Genomic DNA, 17,484 nt, shown 5'->3' with positions numbered 1-17,484 from the left:
CCTTCACTCTCCTGCCTGGGAGATGGTGGGACATTAAATCGGGAAGCACTGGCTGCCGGTTGTTGCATCATTTGCGTGACAGCTGGTTCGAGTTGCGATTCGTATTGCACCGGTTGGTGAAATCTGGGCCGTGTTTGGCAGCGTTCGGGGTAAAACAGACATTGCTGTCGGGTTTGGCCGTGCAACAAACTTGCATCGTGTGGTTAATCCTCGGCTGATCCCTCCGATGCGGCACTGTCAGCAAGGTGTCTGGTTGCGATCGCGCCCGATTAGTACCAACCATCGAAGTTCTCGTTTCGACTAATCTCCGACGGGTTTTCCGGCATCCCGATCGGTTTGATCGCAATGAGGCGACGTTATGTGCTACATTTGTATGCTACAAGGGTGTTTGTGGCCAAATAGCATCCTTATACTCTTGCCGTAGACGAAAGTGCGGAGAGAGTTAGTCGTTGCAACGATGTTGTTCTGAGAGATTTATTTCTCCGTGCTCTTTAATCCAGTAAATACATTTACTTTCCAACAGATGGCGCTGCAAGTCAGGTTTGCGCGATCCTGCACGATCCCTGACAGATTTGTTTCCGTATAGCTTAAAATGGACTTTTTGGAAACTTGCCGTTGAAAAGCTCCACAAAATGGTTCCACATTCGATGACATGGAACTTTTATGGCAAGACTTACAGTAGTCAGTATATTGTTAATAGTTCTTTAAATTATTGCACTGATCTGTGTGCCTTATTTACGATAAAAAAGATACTCAGTTAAACCCCTACTCGATGTGAAATTTTCGATACATTTCAATTAGTCAAACAGGTTTTCGTATTTCATATTTCGTCACTTACCATAAAAAAGTCACGGATGTCATCGTTCGAAGCGAGGAACTCTTGCGCAACCGGTGCGTCTCGGCAATACCTCACGTGCTTGTCGAAGTCCCGCTCGAGCCGCAGGAACGTTTTGCCGATCATTTTCGGATTGTTCGCGTAGTACTTTACACCCTCGATCAGTACCCTGGGACCGGGAGCGGAAAGGGTGTGAAAAATAAAACCAGAACAGAAGAAGCGGAAACGTTTAATAGCTGGTATAAAATGATACTGCCATGCCATTAGGCGCAGATAAAATTACCCTCCCATCGTTAGCTTTCTATCCCTCCTCTCACGCGTTGAGTGGTTTCGAAAAAGAAAACAAACCCCGAAATCCTACAGCCCGACGTATACTTACGTATTGTGAAAGTCCGCTATCTGTTTGAAGTTGTTAAAGATGTCATCTTTATGATCGCGCACGACCCGCGGCACCTTGTTGTCCTTGTTGTCGATGTACTTGAGGTAGTTGTCGACGACCTGCTGGAGATCCTTGGCGAACTCCTCCTCCGTCTCGACCAGCTCGCGGACGACGGCTCTGGCGAGAGAAAGCACCGCATAAAGTAAGAGAACGTACTGTAAATTGTGATGATCCAGCCGCTGGTTTATTGCTGCACAAGTGGAGGTTTGGGAATTTGTTTTTCTTTTCGTGTTTGGTTATGGCTTACTCTCGTCTGTAGGCGGCATCGTTGGACTTCTCGCCGAAGACGGCCTGCTCGGTGTGCATGATGTCCAGCACGGACACCGGAATCCAGCCGGCCTTCGCATTGTCATCTCCATCGAAGATTCGTACTTTCCACCTAGACAGGGTCGAAGAGTACCAGTCAAAAGGAAAGGTGAGAGTGAATGCAACACAAGGGGGCAAGACTGAGTATTTGAGCTGTATGACTAAAGCGATAAGACATACATTAACATTTTTGAATTTATTTAACAAATTCCCCCTATTCATTGTCTCTAGAACAAAATGTTGTAATGAACATAATGCAAATTAAAAGTAAACCAATTTAGTCATAGATTTTTTTAAATTAACTCAAATAAGCAGAATTTGATTGTTAACTATTACACAGGCAGTGTTCAACTGGTGCTATGAAATGTTCAGTTATTCGGCATTAAATTCCACAAGGGCCATCTTCAAGTAGGTAAATGGGTGTTTATGCTCGCTTTTGTTTAATCATCAACGACATTGTTTTCTTTTGGGTCTTTATAGTAGACTTCTCGGCACGGTATTTTTTCAAAAGATCAATAAAATAGTACAAATCATAACTTGTCGAAGAAGATTATTCAAAATCACTGAAATACAATGTTTGGAGAAACATAAATCACTTCCAAATTGATTGTTGAACTGAAATTTCAATTACAAAGCATATAGGCTTTGCGAATTTTTACGCTGATGTTTGTTCGAGTAGCTACGGATTAAAAGAAAGGATGCCAAACATTCAAATAGGTGAATGGGACAAAGGATATAGATATGGAACTATGGGACGCCATCGTCTTTTTCTTCTGTTGAAAGTTCTGATAAAGACAATTATTTTTTGGATCATCACCTTCACTGTTAAAATCGACATACAGCATGTTCGAAACTAACAAGAACCCTAAGAATCTTAGAAAAGTGTAGTACTGAGAAGTGTGGCAAACACAGCCTTCTAGAAGATACTTCAACAGTTAGTAAATTTTGCCTGTTGCCTGTATCAAACACCACAATCAGAGGAATTTATCTAACATATTTTTCCGCGTATTTTTTTCATAACCACAATGACAATGGACAATGACAAATACCTCAAATGACCGCAGATAGGCAGCAGAGTGGATAATTCGACTAAGGATAATCGAGAGTCTACTGTTTTGCAAAAACTAGGGCCCTAATCGAAGAAGAATGATTTCTTATGTAAAAACTACGTTTTACCTGACGCATTAATTACACACTTGCATACATTACTAGCTCGACTACTCGCCTAGTAAAAAAAGGTTTAGAAAACTGAACAGTAGTAATAAAAGTAGAAAGACTCACTTCTCGTTCGGCTTCGGTTGGTAGGACGGTGGCTGCGGGCTGACGCTGCGCCGGTGGGCAGAGCTCTGGTGGTTTTTCTTCGGCTTCACCGCCAGCTTGTGCCGCGAGGCGGAACTGTCTAGCCGGTCCTCCGCCTGGCCGATGTTCATCTGCGGATCGAGCTTAGGCTTTCTGTGCATGCGACACGATGGAGGGGAATGATAAGGATCGGATACGGATGAGTGGCTGCGTGGACGCGTCCCATCACACGGACGAACGGATGCTACTTACTTGGCCGCATTGGCTGCCGACTCGCCCATATCGAGCACCTCGACCAGATCGCCGATTCGCACCGAGATCGAGTCCGGCCCTTCAGCATCGTAGTTTTTGTTCACCACCAAAATATCGTACATCTGCAATTTTCGGGGAAGCCAACCGAGGGAAAGCGTAAAGGAAAACAAAAAGGTTAACGAATGAAGCGTTGCATCATTGGTGGGGATAAAATTAATGAAAACAAATGACCTGGCCAACGAAACAGTTTCAAACATACACGCGCACTTCCTGGCACCGGCTCACAGTACTGAGCGATGCTATGGTAGGCAACATTTCCGGACCGATACCGCTTGGATGCGAAGCGGTTGGCACACCCTTCCGTGGGGTGCGAATCAAAGCCTGTAGCTGATCATTTATTTCTCTAATCGACGTTGACTAGTGGCAGCGCTGGCAGCAAAATAATTGTCCCCAGCAAAACGGCAAACCGATTTTAATTTGGGAATGAGCGATATAAGGTTCATGTTTTGCCTGAAAGGGATCTCATACCAGCTCGTTTGGCAGGTAAAAGTGACATTCGGAGCTGTGAGCTTAAGATCGATGAAGGAGAATTAATTTCCAGCGTAAAATGATATCAAAACCTCCATCAAACAGAGAAAAACATTGGAAAAAGGAAACCACCTTAGCCGTCCCGTGTAACAAATGAGGACCTTTTTAATTGGGCTATAAATCCGTCAACAATTTCCACATGATACAATTTATCAAATGCTTGTTTTTGTGTCGTTAAAGATCTTTTTCACACGTCCTGCCGAAAACAAGTATGCAATTTGGCGACCCTCCAGGTGCTCCCGAAGATTTTTCTTTCTCTTGATTTGTCAAACATATTTTCTACGTGATATGAAGATGTAAATATCGGTCAAATAGAGATTAATGGACGTGAGCAGCAGGTTATAAAGATCGAACATCTTCGAGGTTTTATATTTCATGATTTCCAATACACAGCACGACGACAACCCGGTCTGGACTAATTGAGATCGATCCGTTGCCTCCTGTTGGATGAGTTTCTCGGTTTCACTGCATTTTCCACCAAATATGCCAAGAACGCCGACCAAAATTAGTGCCATTTTCAGACGTCATCTTGCTGGCTGGCGTGGGAAGGAAAAGATTGACTATTTTTGAGTTTTCTTTCTGGGGTGAGTAAGAAAAACGTGGAACATTTCAATTTGGACAATGGCGTATAGAAAATGTGCACATTTCATGTTTGGATTTTGCGTCCTTCCGTCTAATTGGTGCTTCGGTTGCCAGCGGGCGGTCGTCAAGAAGAGACGTTCGTCTAACCGTTTTTGGCGAACGGTTCGAGCTTGGTTCACACGAGATTGGTACAAATGCAAAAAATCTCAGTTTGGGGAAAATGGTATCCCAAGGATTGCCCGCTGGGGAGACGTCCGCAAGGTTTGAAGTGACACTTCCTGTGACACGTGACCCCTTTTTCCCAAGCTAAGCTTACCAATTTGTCGCGTTTCCACGAAAAATCAACACGTAAACAGGTAGAAGGACGTGACGGTGATGAAAAGACTCCTGTTTTTCTTAACTTTGTCCTCCATTATTTGACCTAGTCATACCAAAACATCCTTGACCGTGGTGTTGGTGTGAGGTTGGATGGCTTTAGTTTTTGACAAAGCACCACCTTTACCCTCTGGATCTCGCATGGTAAACAAATGGCAACCCTACGCAGTGGGGCAGGTAGGAAAGGTGATCGTGTTGTAGGAAAACACACACCCAAACAACGTTGCACGGTGGTTAAATTTAGCCGAAGGTAGTGCTTTGCCCACGCATAAGTAATGCCGATAATTTGTGGTTGTTACTCGTGTCTGGATAGTTCCCTGGTGCGGCTGGTTTTCCTTCGGGATGATCTTTCTTTCCACACATTGCACGGCGCCGTTTTTCGTGCAATCTCAAACGAATGTGACGTCCGCGTTCCCTGATCTGCAAAGCGGACGCCATATTTACTATCGCCCTCCGCGGGGCGCGCTGGGTGATGATCGTGAGGGTTTAATTGTTTTTCCTCACCGGTGGATGAGTGGATGTGTGAAATGTGGCCTGATTGAATTTGTTTACCAAAGGAGGAAAAACAATGTGGTTCCATCGCCTTACACCGCTTCCTTTGATTGGGGGCCGGGGGGGATGTTTGATTGGAGCCATAATTTGTATCTCCAATGAAAGCAAGTAGGTGCATTCCGGCCCGCAGACAAATTGTCTGCATTCTTCGTGCAGGTTTGCAAGAGGCAATGAAAGTCAAGGTTAATTGGCAAAAGGTATTTCAATTGAAGTTTTTAATAAATAAACATTTTTTAAATTATAAATAAGAAAAATTGGATAATAGTTACTCCTACATAGCCAAAACGTGTGTAGCGAAAAAAGTAACTAATATATAACTTAGTTATATTCTTTTTAATAATTCAAACCACATATCAAATCATAACCACGGTCTTAAGTCGTAAATTTTACTGTGTTGTTAGAATATCAGCAATAATTTTCCATCATTGTGTTTGCACTAAAGTACAAAACAAACTACCAGTTTGCATCTCTAGTGGATTTCCACGCAAACTAAATTATTTTTACACTTTCTGCTAATGAGACGTTCGTTGCCATTGAACCTTACTCCTCCAGGCGATGTAGGCGTAACGTTGGAAGAAAAGGAAAAGGGACAGTTATTTTCGTACAACTCACTTTTTTCAACCTCCCACTTTTGCAGCCATTCCAACCGCGGACGGTTTTGAACATTACTTTCGTCGTTCGAGCAAACAGTGCAGTTCGTTGGCCCGTTGCAAGGGCAGTTTTCCATTGGCCAAAATGTTCCTCATTAAAACTCATACATGGAATATCGAAGAGTAGCTCGAGAAGATCTCAAATTTCCTTCCTAAAGGTACCATCGTTGATAATTGTATATGTTCGGAAAATCGACGCCTCCTTGGACTTGTCAATCAAGCTAGCAAAACGAACTTCAACTGAATCGAAAATCCATTCAACCGTTGAGGATGGCAGATCGTTTTAAGGAGAAACGAAAAGTCATGGATAACGGGTGGATTCGGAAAAACAACAAACCTTGGATCTAGCCAAGGGAAAAACGATTAAATCAAAGCGCATGGCGAGGGTGGAAAACGTGACTCGAAGGTTGGACCCCGTTCGAAGGAGTGTTATGGCTCGGAAGTGTCGATCACATTTCCCGAACATAAATGCCAAAACGCCACAACATCGGCACCCTGCCCATCCTCCACCCACCGTCGACGATCCTCTATACCGAGCGTGGGGAAATCTTGCCTGCGTTTGTCCGCATTTTCCACCGATATTTATACGCGTTCGGCATCAAATGGAAGGCTGCTGCGGATAGTTAAATAATAAATAAGGTTTATTTTCAGCGTCCGTCTGAGTGGGGCAGGCACGCAAGACGGTCGACTGACTTTTCCAGCGTGATTTCCCACAATGAAGTGGTTTTCGCGTCTGCTGGGAGTGAGTGTGGTGAACGATTTTTTTATTGCCCTCCTCCCCCAATTCCCCGCTCAGATGTGGTGTAGCAACATTTTGTTTGTTTGTCGCAAGCGAATCCATGTTTTTCCGAGCGCATGTGTTTTCCTGTGGTGTAGGTCAAACACGGACCTGGCGTCACGTGTCGACGATCGGACGATATCTCGCCCATTGCTACACGCATACCCACAGCCGGTGAATCATTTATCCACCGTGACAAAAACGGCTGCTATATTTTTCGTTCGTGAGAAAGTTTTAAAAAAATGGTTGGAAAATGGGAGCGGAACAGAAGAAGAGGCGTTAGAGTGGAAATCAAAACAACAACAGCGTATCCCGGGGACATCAGCTGAGATTGAGTCATTGCGTGTCATCGTCATCTGTTTGTGTGGCGTAAGCTACACGTGAGAGACGAAGACTGCATTCGATGAGCATTTTTATTGCAATAAATAAGCAATTTTTTCATTTCATTTCATTTGTTACGAAAACGGAAAAGGGGTGATGTTCCAAATTTGACAAACCAAGGGTAACAAAATATGAACATAAATATAACAAATAAATAAAATAAATAAGTAAGACGCGCTTTTGCATGGAAAATAAAGAATGTATTCTTGTCAGGAAGATACAATGGACAACATTCGTTTACATTAGGAAACTTGCAAGACCGCGGTGGGAACAGTTTATTTTGTCTGTTGCATTCTAAATGAATTTAAATGATTATACAAACCAACTCTTATGTTTTTAAATTCATATTGAATTGTTTTGTTTTTTGTATAACTCATCTTAACCATTATTAATATTGTTTATCTTGTGTATTATCTTTATCCAATATAGGAAGAAAATAATTGATATTTCTTATTATTTTCTAAAAAAACTATATTTGAACTGCCTAGTGCGCGCTATAATTTGAATATCAATAAAGTAAAAAATAAAAAAACTTCTTAAAGAATGGTTACAAAGAGAAGCCGAGCTGACTTGTGGCGATCAAGTTTTAGGGTTTCCCATCTTGTCATATTTTTTACGAGCACAGTTTATCAAAGGGGTTTTGCAGTCCACTCGCCGCAATTGGAGAAGTTTGATTTATTTCGGAAGAAATAAATCTAGATCATTCGAAATGCAAAGGCCAGCCAGCAGAAACACGGCGAGCGCTAGCGAGTGCCATTTAGCATTTCGTGAAAAACGCACAATATCATCGCGGCGAGCTGGCTCATTCATGAAACGATGCTCGGGCCGCACATCGCCGACGGGAGCCATAATTTAGGGTGAATATTTTTAGCCCACAAACACCGCACCCAGGTGTGAAAAGCCGGCGGAGAAAATTAAGCACGCATCAGCACGGGCAATGGCAGAGAAAAGCCGCATCGGCCGCGAACCGTTGATGATCAATTTAGCCCCATTCGTCATGCCACGCGAACCCTATGCCCCTTGCCTCGTCACACATACACACACACCCCAACACGTGCCCCTCGGATCGAACAGAATTTTCATCGTCCAACGACCACCTTATTCACGCCGCCAAATCATCTGGAGTTCATTAATTGTTTAGTTTCTCGCGCCACCTCGTTACGTTGTTGCCAGCGGCCCGTGACGTCATTGTGCTGCGTGGGTAGACTCGAGTGAACCACCTCCGGGACAATAAACCATCTGTAGCTTTTAAGAGCCGTTCGGTACACGCGTTTGCAGCTCATCCCTAAGTAAAACCGCTCGGGGTCCATCTTACGCACGGCGCAAAGTGGCAATGCGGTTTCTGTGCGTTTTTCACCGTTTTTCTTCCATTTTGCGAGAGTTTTCCTTTGCCAGGGAAAACGTGCGTGACGAATACGATGATAAAGTATCACGCTAAAGCGGCCATCCTGTGTGTAGCGCTCGTAATATCCATCAGCGAAGGTGAAATTGGCGCAGCGCGACTTTCGCATTACGTCTCCAAGTCCAAGTCGATCGTGAGTCCTAAGAACCGATGTTTTCAAAATGATTGCCAAATCTTCGAAGAAATCGAAGTTGTTTACGGAGAACTTGAATTAACAAATCCAGTAGACGGACGTCAGTTGTTGGCAAAAATTAATAAGTTATGACTCTCCAAGTCTTGGAAAAGTCACACATTTCCTTACGAGTCGTGTACCTAAAACCTAGAGTTGGTGTTGAGTGCAAGGGATTCCGAAAACTTTTACCTATGCTGTACTGAAACTATAAAATGGGTTTGACTCAGTAGTTTCAGTGAAAGGCACAATATAATGGTGGAATAAATAACACCCTTGACAAACTTCTGGCGAACTAATGGTAAGACTATCTCATGCTACCCAAAACCGATGACTCCCAATTGGAGAACCTTGTACGCAAGACTCACGGTGCGTGCGTTCGTGCTTGCCGGTGAGAAACCGTCCTAGAGAGAAGTTGGAGGATGGTTTATTTTTGGAATTATGCAACCAACCACCGCTTCGGTCCGCTTCGTCCCCGAAAGATCCTCATCCCCGATGTGCGCTCGATGCTTCGTCCCTTGCTAAGGAGACGTCAACGACTGACAGGCTGGTGGAGAAAACAGCGCTCAGACAAACTGGCACGCACTGGGAAACCGGCAGCATCACCGGCAGAGTGCAGTGTGAGCCGTAAAGATGATGGACGCACACGACGACGGATGATGCTGCGAGAAACGGCGATACGAGTTGGTGATCGTTAATCCGCTAATAGGTGTGCTCTCAGGCACATATAGCATCGGGACAAGCCCAGCAGGCTGATGACCGTAACGCCGGTCCGTTGTTGGTCCCTAAGTGTCCCGTTCGTCATCCACGCCAAGTGTCACGCACCGGCGAGCAATCATACTGCCTTTAGCTCGACGCGGAGGGAGAGTGACACATGAGCCAATTTGGGTCCGATCCAATGGCGAATCGTCTAATGAGAGCTAATGAAACAGCAAAATGCTATTTACACCACCGGACTAGGGTGGGCCCGGCTCCATAAACGATCTCATGTACGCATATTTATTTCACGCCACCGGGCGGAAGACATCCCGCCGTAGCGCTGCATCTCGTGACGTACGTGATGACAGAGCGACAGGGACACTCGGGGGCCCCGGGAGGGTTCGCAAGAAGCTGAGCGAATTTCAATGAACTCCACCAAATTGGCTGGCGTTTATGTGCGCAAGAAAACAAACATCGTTTCGATCGAGTTTTACGACCGATCGTTTCGGGGCACTGGCCTGCGGAGTTGTCTGCAAACCGACGAAATGGTCGGGTGGTGTCGTAATGGACGGATTACTATGGATATTTACTTCCCTTTCTTTCGTTCTGTAGCTTTGTTTGTTCCTGAATGGAGTATATTCATTCCAAGCAGTGACTTCAAAGAAGTACCAAGTGGAGGCGCAATGTTATACTTTTTCCTCCCAACATCGATACCGTTTGTTTAGATGTGTATTCTTACGTTCCTCTCCACGGGATCGGGTGTTGCATAACTTACAGCTACACGCCATCCACCGAAAGTGGGTCAAGCGCGGAAATATCTGACATTTGCGAGAATTTCGCCAAAGTTTCTTGTAGCGTCCTGTTATGACAGCTTCGCTTCGCAGCTTTCCGGGTAATTCTAGAGTTTGCGGTCCGGTGACCCCATTATGTGGTGTTACTTTAAAATTTGCCTCAGCATTGCGTGTAGATGCATCGAAGTTTTGCTAAGGCACCCTTCCAAATGTCCCTTGAAGAGGAATCTAGGCGACCTTGTCGGACATTCTTCGATCCGAGACCGTTGAAGGTAGGTGGAGGAATCTCCAGCGAACTACGTAGTCTACCGCATGGTCCATTACGTCTATTAGGACAGACAAGCCGTGATTTATGTACTGTAGGACACAACTTCATTCGATGAGTAATGACTTTATGAGTAGACCTGTTTGAGGTCCGCTTGAGTCACCAGATGGGTTTGAATAGCACTGATGTCCCGAAAGATGAATGTGTGTTCAGGTGATATATCACTTGCGCGTGTCACAACGTTTCATTGGAAAGGACGAAATGTGGCCTTAAGTATCTTAACGAAAATCGAAAGAAAAACACATGGTTTAAAGAGTACTTTATTGTAGTTAATTTACATCTCCACGCTCTGGTCGAAATATGTGTACATCCGTGTAATTTCAGTTCAGCATTTGTAGTCGCAACTTTTCAATCAAGCGATTAGATCACTCGCATTGGAAGCTTGGTATGCACTACACCTTATCAAACTAGTTAGTAAACTAGGCAAAAGAAATGTTTAAAAATAAATGACATGCCCTAAACTTAAACACTAGCACGGCAGCGGTAAAGCAAATGTATATGCGTGTCCTTCCATCACTTCCAGTTCCAGTCGTGCACGTTCGCACGGGACGGCGTCCGATGGATCGAGTCCCGGCTGCTGGATCGATAGCAGGTTGCCGGTTCACGACCCTGCGCAAGCGAGGCCTTGATCGCTATCCTCATTGCCATCGGTAGAGTCTGTAAGAGGAGAGAGAGAGTGGCCCCGGTGGAGGAGCAGTTAAGATCACGTCGATCGTGGTAGCATAGATCATTAAAGTCGACGAACCGCAGATGTTCAGCTGTCGGGAAAGTGCCTTCCTCGGTACAAAGTGCGACCAGGAAGAAGGCAGACTAGACTGGCTGGAATCAGTTTCATCGCACAAGCAAATCGGTCGATCCCAGACGGGCCAGCCGTTTCCTCAACCGCTTCCTTCTGCTCGGATCCTTTCGAGAACCCAACATACCCTTTTAAAGGCACTATTTATAGACGACCCATTCGACGACGCGAGCGAACGCGTGCGAGCTGAATTTTATATCGATGTCTGCGTGTACCCCTAGCTAACCGAACCGCCTAGAGTCAACGAGACCGAAGATAACGGCTAGTTTGCACACGAAGCCGGTAGCATGATCCATTACTTAGACCACTGATGAGTTTTTCGGACGAAAGGAAACCATGCGCAATGGTTCAGCAAGGTGCTGTAGGCAGCATAAAGTCACTTGGTTTTAATTTGCGTGCGTCTTCAAGAGCCGTACAGTGCTAAAAATAGTCTTCGAACGAAAGCAACGAAAAAATGCCTTCACACAATATCGACCATCCACGTAATGTTTGCCATTATCAACGGCGCGACCGTGATGTTCACTAATGGGTGATTTTCGGTCGAATACTGACGCGTCGAGGGCAGGGGTTAGAGGAGGTACTACAGTATTTTTTTTTGCTTCTGTTTCTCTCTCGGAACAGTTGCGATAAACAAATGCAGATGTTTTTGGTTCCGTAGTTGATATTTTTCCGAATGCAAACTGAGGTAACAAGTTCTAAGGCGAATGAACCTCACCGTGCTCTGAGGATGCATACTGACGTGGAATGTTGTTTATCTATCCATCATCGAACTGAGTCGATGATGTGTGGGCAAATTCGACGGATCTATTAGCGGATGGTACCGAAACCAGCGATATGAAAATATCTTTATTTTGCGAATTGTCAAACTCTTTAAAAGAAAAAAAAAAAAACTACGAGCCTGGCATTTTGCAGTCCCCGATTCACGAACCAATAAAAGTGTGAAGATTTATCACCAACAACAAAACCGTTCTCGGAATTCGATATCTAAACTTGCGGGGAATCGGAAATTCCCCGAGAGATTGTAATTTTTCTACCGTCACAATCCATCAAGGAGCGTAGGTGCTGCCAAAGGTGAGGGCTAGCCCCGAACAAAATAAAACCTGTCAACTGTCAAGCGGCTGTCCTTCAAACGCGTAGGTCGGTCGGGCGGATCGTCTATAATTAGTGCACACACAGGCGCACCCGTTGGCGCTGTGTTTCGGTAGTTCGCGGGTTCTCGGGATGTAGGTTCCGATTGTGTCAATGGCTCTCGCGTGTCCTACCTTAACATTGTCTGCCGGTACGCTCGGGTGTGCGTACAGCTTCTGGTGTGCGATCGGACTGGGCTGCGTATGGCGCTGCTGCTGCTGGTGGTGAAATTGCTGATGGTGGTTTGGGACGGAAGTGTGCTGAAGCGATAGCGGCTGATGGTGAAGATGCGGAAGATGTGGAAGATGCTGATGCAAGGGGCCGCTGCTCGGGTGGAAACCATTCATGGGTGGAAATTTACGGGTCACTAGACGCGGACTGTAAGACTCCTGGCGTTCCAGCTTATTGCGCGGTGTGCTGCCGATTCCGTTGTAAGTCTTAGGTGAGGCCGTCCCGTTGGTGGTTCTCTGTGAGCCACGGCGAGATAGGGGCGGCCGGTAGAAGTAGGCAGAGTCATCGAGCACGTCTAACCCATCGTGACTGCTGCTACTGGTGCTGAAGGTGTCGCACGTGTCCGGTTCCTCCTGGAACTCGCAGGTGTACATCGAGAAGCGGTGCACGAACTTGGGCGTTATACGTAACGCCGACAGTACATTGAGTGGCTGGAAGTGTCGTATACCGTCCTCATCAAGCACGGTATAGGCGATCTTGCCGGCTAGAACTTCATGACTCGATTCGCGTGGTATTACCGCCTGGAAACCACGTTTGATGATCAGGAAGGCCCGAGGGCAGCGTCGCAGCGTCTTGCCACCAACACCACCGCCTCCGCTCTTCAGGAAGAACTCCTCGATAGCGAGTTGGTTGTTGGTGTAGAACAGCGAAAGAGGCACGTCACGAGATGTCTCGAGGGCGAGCTTACGGGCAGGCGCATACGACAGCGCTCCACTTTGGCGGATCAGTTCACGGAGCTTATCACTCTTGGTGGCGTGTCCGGGTGTCTTCTCGAGCCCATCCATCAGCTCCCGATACTCATCATCGTCTTCGGCTAGCTGCTCCATGATCAACACCCTGTTTATGATGGTGAACAGCTCGTCTTCCCGGTGCAGATCGCGCAGCGCCTCGGGATGCGTTCGAAGGTACTGGAACGTTTCCGCCTCCTTTGTGTGCCCCAGTGCCTGTGCCAGTCCTTCCGACTTGCGGAGAAGTGCACGGAGTGCATCCTGCGATCCGCCATCTTCCAGCATTTCGCCAAGCGCAGCCTGCGCACGATCCTGAATACCCTCGACCAGTGCCGTCTGCAGGATCTCCGAGATATTGACGCTATCCTCGACCACGCCCGAGCTCTTCAGGCTGGTGACAATCGACTTGAACAGATGCTCGTCCTTTTTGAGTAGGTTAACAAACGCCTCCGACATTCCTCCGTTGTCCAACAACTGACAGAACTCCTCGATGGCGTCACGGTTCTGCTCCAGTGGCAGTTCTTGTTCGATCGCTTCCCCATCACCGCCTCCGATAAGCGCAGTCAGTGTTTTAAGCTTCTGGTCAATGTTGTTGCGCACGATCGTTCGATTGACCACGCCGAGTAGGTAATCCACAGCGCCAGGAGACTCCACGACGTGCTGAAGTTCCTCCACCGTATACTCGCCAGTCGATGCCTTAATGGCGTCCGCAATGATCTCGTACATGGTGCGCGTAGGTGCACCGTCACTCGGGACTTCGGCGAGGATCGCAGCTAGGTTGGAGGCGAGTGACTCCACCACTCCAATTGAACCGTTACATACACCTCCGTCCATCGGTCCGTCGGTGGTGGCGTTGGCATTGTACTGTAGCGACTCCAGGTCCACCTTCCTGCAGACAGCCTTCAGCCCATCGAAGATGGTCTCGAGTGCGTCAAGGCCTGCACCGGGTAGGTTGTTCTCGGCCAGGAAGTGTTGCAATGCTTGACGCTCCTTGGTGCTTTCGAGCACGTAGTCGACGGCGGATGCTTCCACCTGGCGGCCGATCGGCATGCCGGACTGAGCCAAACTAGCTAACATTGCCGTATCCAGAGCGCTCACTACCAGCGATGTCTCGCCAGGAACTCCGTCAACAAGGGTTGGTCCCGGACCGCTCGGTTTGAGTAGCTTCAGCTCTTCTGGTGTGACGGTGAAGCTTTGCACCAGGAACTCCTCGTCACCATCGTCGGTATCTTTGAGATCGGGTGCGACAAATCTTGGTCCATCAGCCGTCTGCACGATTCGACCCGGGATGAAGGTAACTTTGTCGGCCGACTCGACCACACGGCCTGGCACAAAGCGTGGCCCGTCGTCGGTGTCTACGATCTGACCCGGCACGAACCGCTCTCCATCGTCGTCGGTGCTGATCACCTGGCCCGGGATGAAGGTAGGACCGGCGCGTGTATTGATGATTTGGCCCGGAACGAACCTCGGGCCATCCGGCGTCGCCATTGTCTGACCCGGAACAAACTTCGGCCCACTCTTGGTCTCGATGATCTGACCCGGGACGAACTTCATTCCCTCGGACGTTTCGATCACCTGACCCGGTACAAACTGCTCGCCTTTGTCGGTCAGAACCACCTGACCAGGTATGAACCCATCGTCTTCAGTCTTGATGCCCGGGATGAACTTGGCGTCCGCTTGTTGACGCACCAGCTTACCCGGGACCACCTTACCCTCGGGTAGATGCTCGCGTCCGATGCGTTCCGGGAAGAACTCCACCCCGGCATCGTTCTGCACCAGATGGCCAAAGACGCAGATTGACGGTTCGCTGCTCTCTAACCTCTCGCCATCCACCACCAATCCCACCGGTGACGCCTCACTGAACCGCACTGCATCGATGGTGCGGGCAATCTCGAACTCCACAACTCCCGATGGACCGACGCTCGTCGTTCCCGGCATAAACACCGCACCGTGCTTCGTTACTACCACCTGTCCCTCGACGAACTTGGAGCCCTCCTTGGTGTCGATGTTGACTCCGGGCACAAACCGTCCATCCTCACCGGCCACGCCTGGAACGAACGACTCTCCGACGTACTGACCTGGCACGAACTTGGCTCCCTCCGGCGTAACGATCGTTTTGCCCGGCACGAACCGGTCCTCTACCGTTTGTCCCGGCACGAACACCAGCTCACCCGGATGGTCCGGATTCGGTACGTTCTGGCCGGGGATGAACCGTTCCTTGCCTTGCACGGTAATGGTTTGGCCCGGAACGAATTGTAGTCCCTGGGGCGTTTCGATGGGTTGACCCGCAACAAACACTCCCGTCCGCTCGTCCGTCACTCCCGCGACAAACTTGGTAACGCCCTCGGGTGTCACGATCGTCTGACCTTGTACGAATCGAGGCTCCCCGCCCACGGTGAGCACCTGTCCACAGACGAACTGGCCGTCGATGGCTCGACCCGCAACGAAGCCGACCTTCGGCTGGACCTCGCCCGGGATGAACTGCACCGTACCGTCATGCCCGGTTATCGTCACGCCAGGCACAAACTCCAGCGTACCGGGTGGGGAGGCTCCCGGAAGCGATTGTCCCGGCACGAAGGTGGCCTTACCACCGACCATCACCATCTGACCGGGCACGAACACCGGCTGATGGTTCACGACGAGTCTCACTCCGGGAACGCCGTTCACTTCCGTTGGTTGGGCTTGCGCGAGATGTGCTACGATCGAGGCGAGATCATCCAGGTGGGGAAGCAGTTCGGCACCTTCGCCACCCGCCAGCCGCTCGTCAACGTGGGCCAACGTGTCCAGCACCTCGGATCCCAACGCGGCCAGCGCTTTAGCCCGGTCCGGTCGTAGTTCTACGCGAACCGGACTTATCACTCCAACGTAAGAAGCGGCTTCGAGTCCAGAGCAGCGTTCCAGCTGGGAGGGATCGACCTGGGATCGTGTCGCGGGTAGCTGCACCGGGACCACGTTCAGGACCTTCGGCAGTACCTCCACCGTACCCCGTACCGCACCTCCAGCACCCTGTTCAGCCGCCTCACGTTCGAGCGTGCTCCAATCCCAGGATTCGATCAGAGGCTTCACCAGATCGGCCAGTTCCGGCGGACCCTGCTCCAACAGGTGCCCATTGAGCTGCAGTGCGTGTAGCTTCTCGGCCCTCTGCCGCTCCCTGCGCTCCACCGCAAGCCGGGCCGCTTTCTCCCGGTGCTCCTCGATGAACCGTTGCTCCTCTTCAGCCGCCTCGTCCTGCACCTTTTCCTTTTGCTCGAAAATGTTCGCGATGCTCGACAGTGCCGCACCGCCCTTCGGCCGTGGCCGCTTTGCCTCCTCCTGTTCCCGCCGCTTAATCACCTCCGCCCGCGGGCCCTCCCCTTCGTACAGTTCGCCGAGCATCGACGACGCCTCCTCGACCGCACGCAGCGGAACGCTCACGCTGTTGCCCTTGCGCAGCTTGATCAGCAGCTTGTCGGACTCCTTCGCCAGCAGCACGTCCCGCACGTCTCCATCGCGCACCGCTGCCTCCAGCCGGGCCGGAAACACCAGCCCGTAGCTCCGCTCGTCCACCCGGTACACGTACAGGCCCTGCTCGAGCGGTTTCGTCTTCGCCTGCAGGATGGCGCTCAGGTTGCGCTGCGCCTCATCGTCATCGTCCAGCACCGGGAGCACGTACCGGAACGCGCAAAGTACCGTGTGCTTCCGGCAGCCGTACGCGTCCGTCGGCTGGTAATGGTGCGGATCCAGCTCGGCCGACACGTTCGTCACCCGGCAGCGGTCTTTGCCAGAGCCGCCCGCACGCACCAGCGACACCGGGATGAAGTGGTGCGATGGCAGCCCATACGCCTTGCCCGTCACCCTGCAGAAGCGTTTGGCGGCGGCCGGTGAAATTGGCGGCAGCATCGGGAAGTAGTTTGGTTTCGGTAACGAGCGACATTTTCCCGTTATCCTACAGAACGACATGATTCTTGAGATGTGGGTGGAACTCGTTCGACTCGTTGACTCACTGCACACCAACACAATTGGCCACTTCTTACTCTCAGTTCAAATTGGTTGTTTTTTACAACAATCCCTAAACTAGCAGCTGTTGTTGTTTGTCTCGTTTGTTATCGCTTTATTTGATGTTGTTTACGTTCCTTAAAAACTGATTTTAAGTTAACTGCACCACGAATTTGAGCGATCACTTTTTACACCTCAGAAAG

The 17,484-nt window shown here is 48.9% G+C and overlaps 1 protein-coding gene across 1 annotated transcript; it reads right to left on the bottom strand.

The window, feature by feature from the left end:
- Positions 1-10,936: 10,936 nt before the first annotated feature.
- LOC131292782 (uncharacterized) lies at positions 10,937-17,245 on the bottom strand. Its single transcript, XM_058320868.1, has 2 exons — positions 12,482-17,245; positions 10,937-11,080 (listed from the first exon to the last, which is right to left on the bottom strand). Exons 1-2 carry the CDS (start codon positions 17,243-17,245, stop codon positions 10,937-10,939), a joined length of 4,908 nt encoding a protein of 1,635 aa, XP_058176851.1.
- Between the last annotated feature and the right edge of the window lie 239 nt (positions 17,246-17,484).

This window comes from Anopheles ziemanni, chromosome 2 (genome assembly GCF_943734765.1).
Source record: "Anopheles ziemanni chromosome 2, idAnoZiCoDA_A2_x.2, whole genome shotgun sequence".
NCBI classification, from domain to species: domain Eukaryota; kingdom Metazoa; phylum Arthropoda; class Insecta; order Diptera; family Culicidae; genus Anopheles; species Anopheles ziemanni.
Note: the sequence above shows the minus strand (reverse complement) of the source record. Positions and strands in the feature narration are given on the sequence as shown.

Coding starts and splice junctions, on each gene's coding strand:
- LOC131292782 (XM_058320868.1), bottom strand. CDS start 17,245: ATGTCGTTCTGTAGGATAACGGGAAAATGTCGCTCGTTACCGAAACCA. Junction 11,081..12,481: donor TACCGGCAGACAATGTTAAG/GTAGGACACGCG, acceptor CTCCTCTTACAG/ACTCTACCGATGGCAATGAG.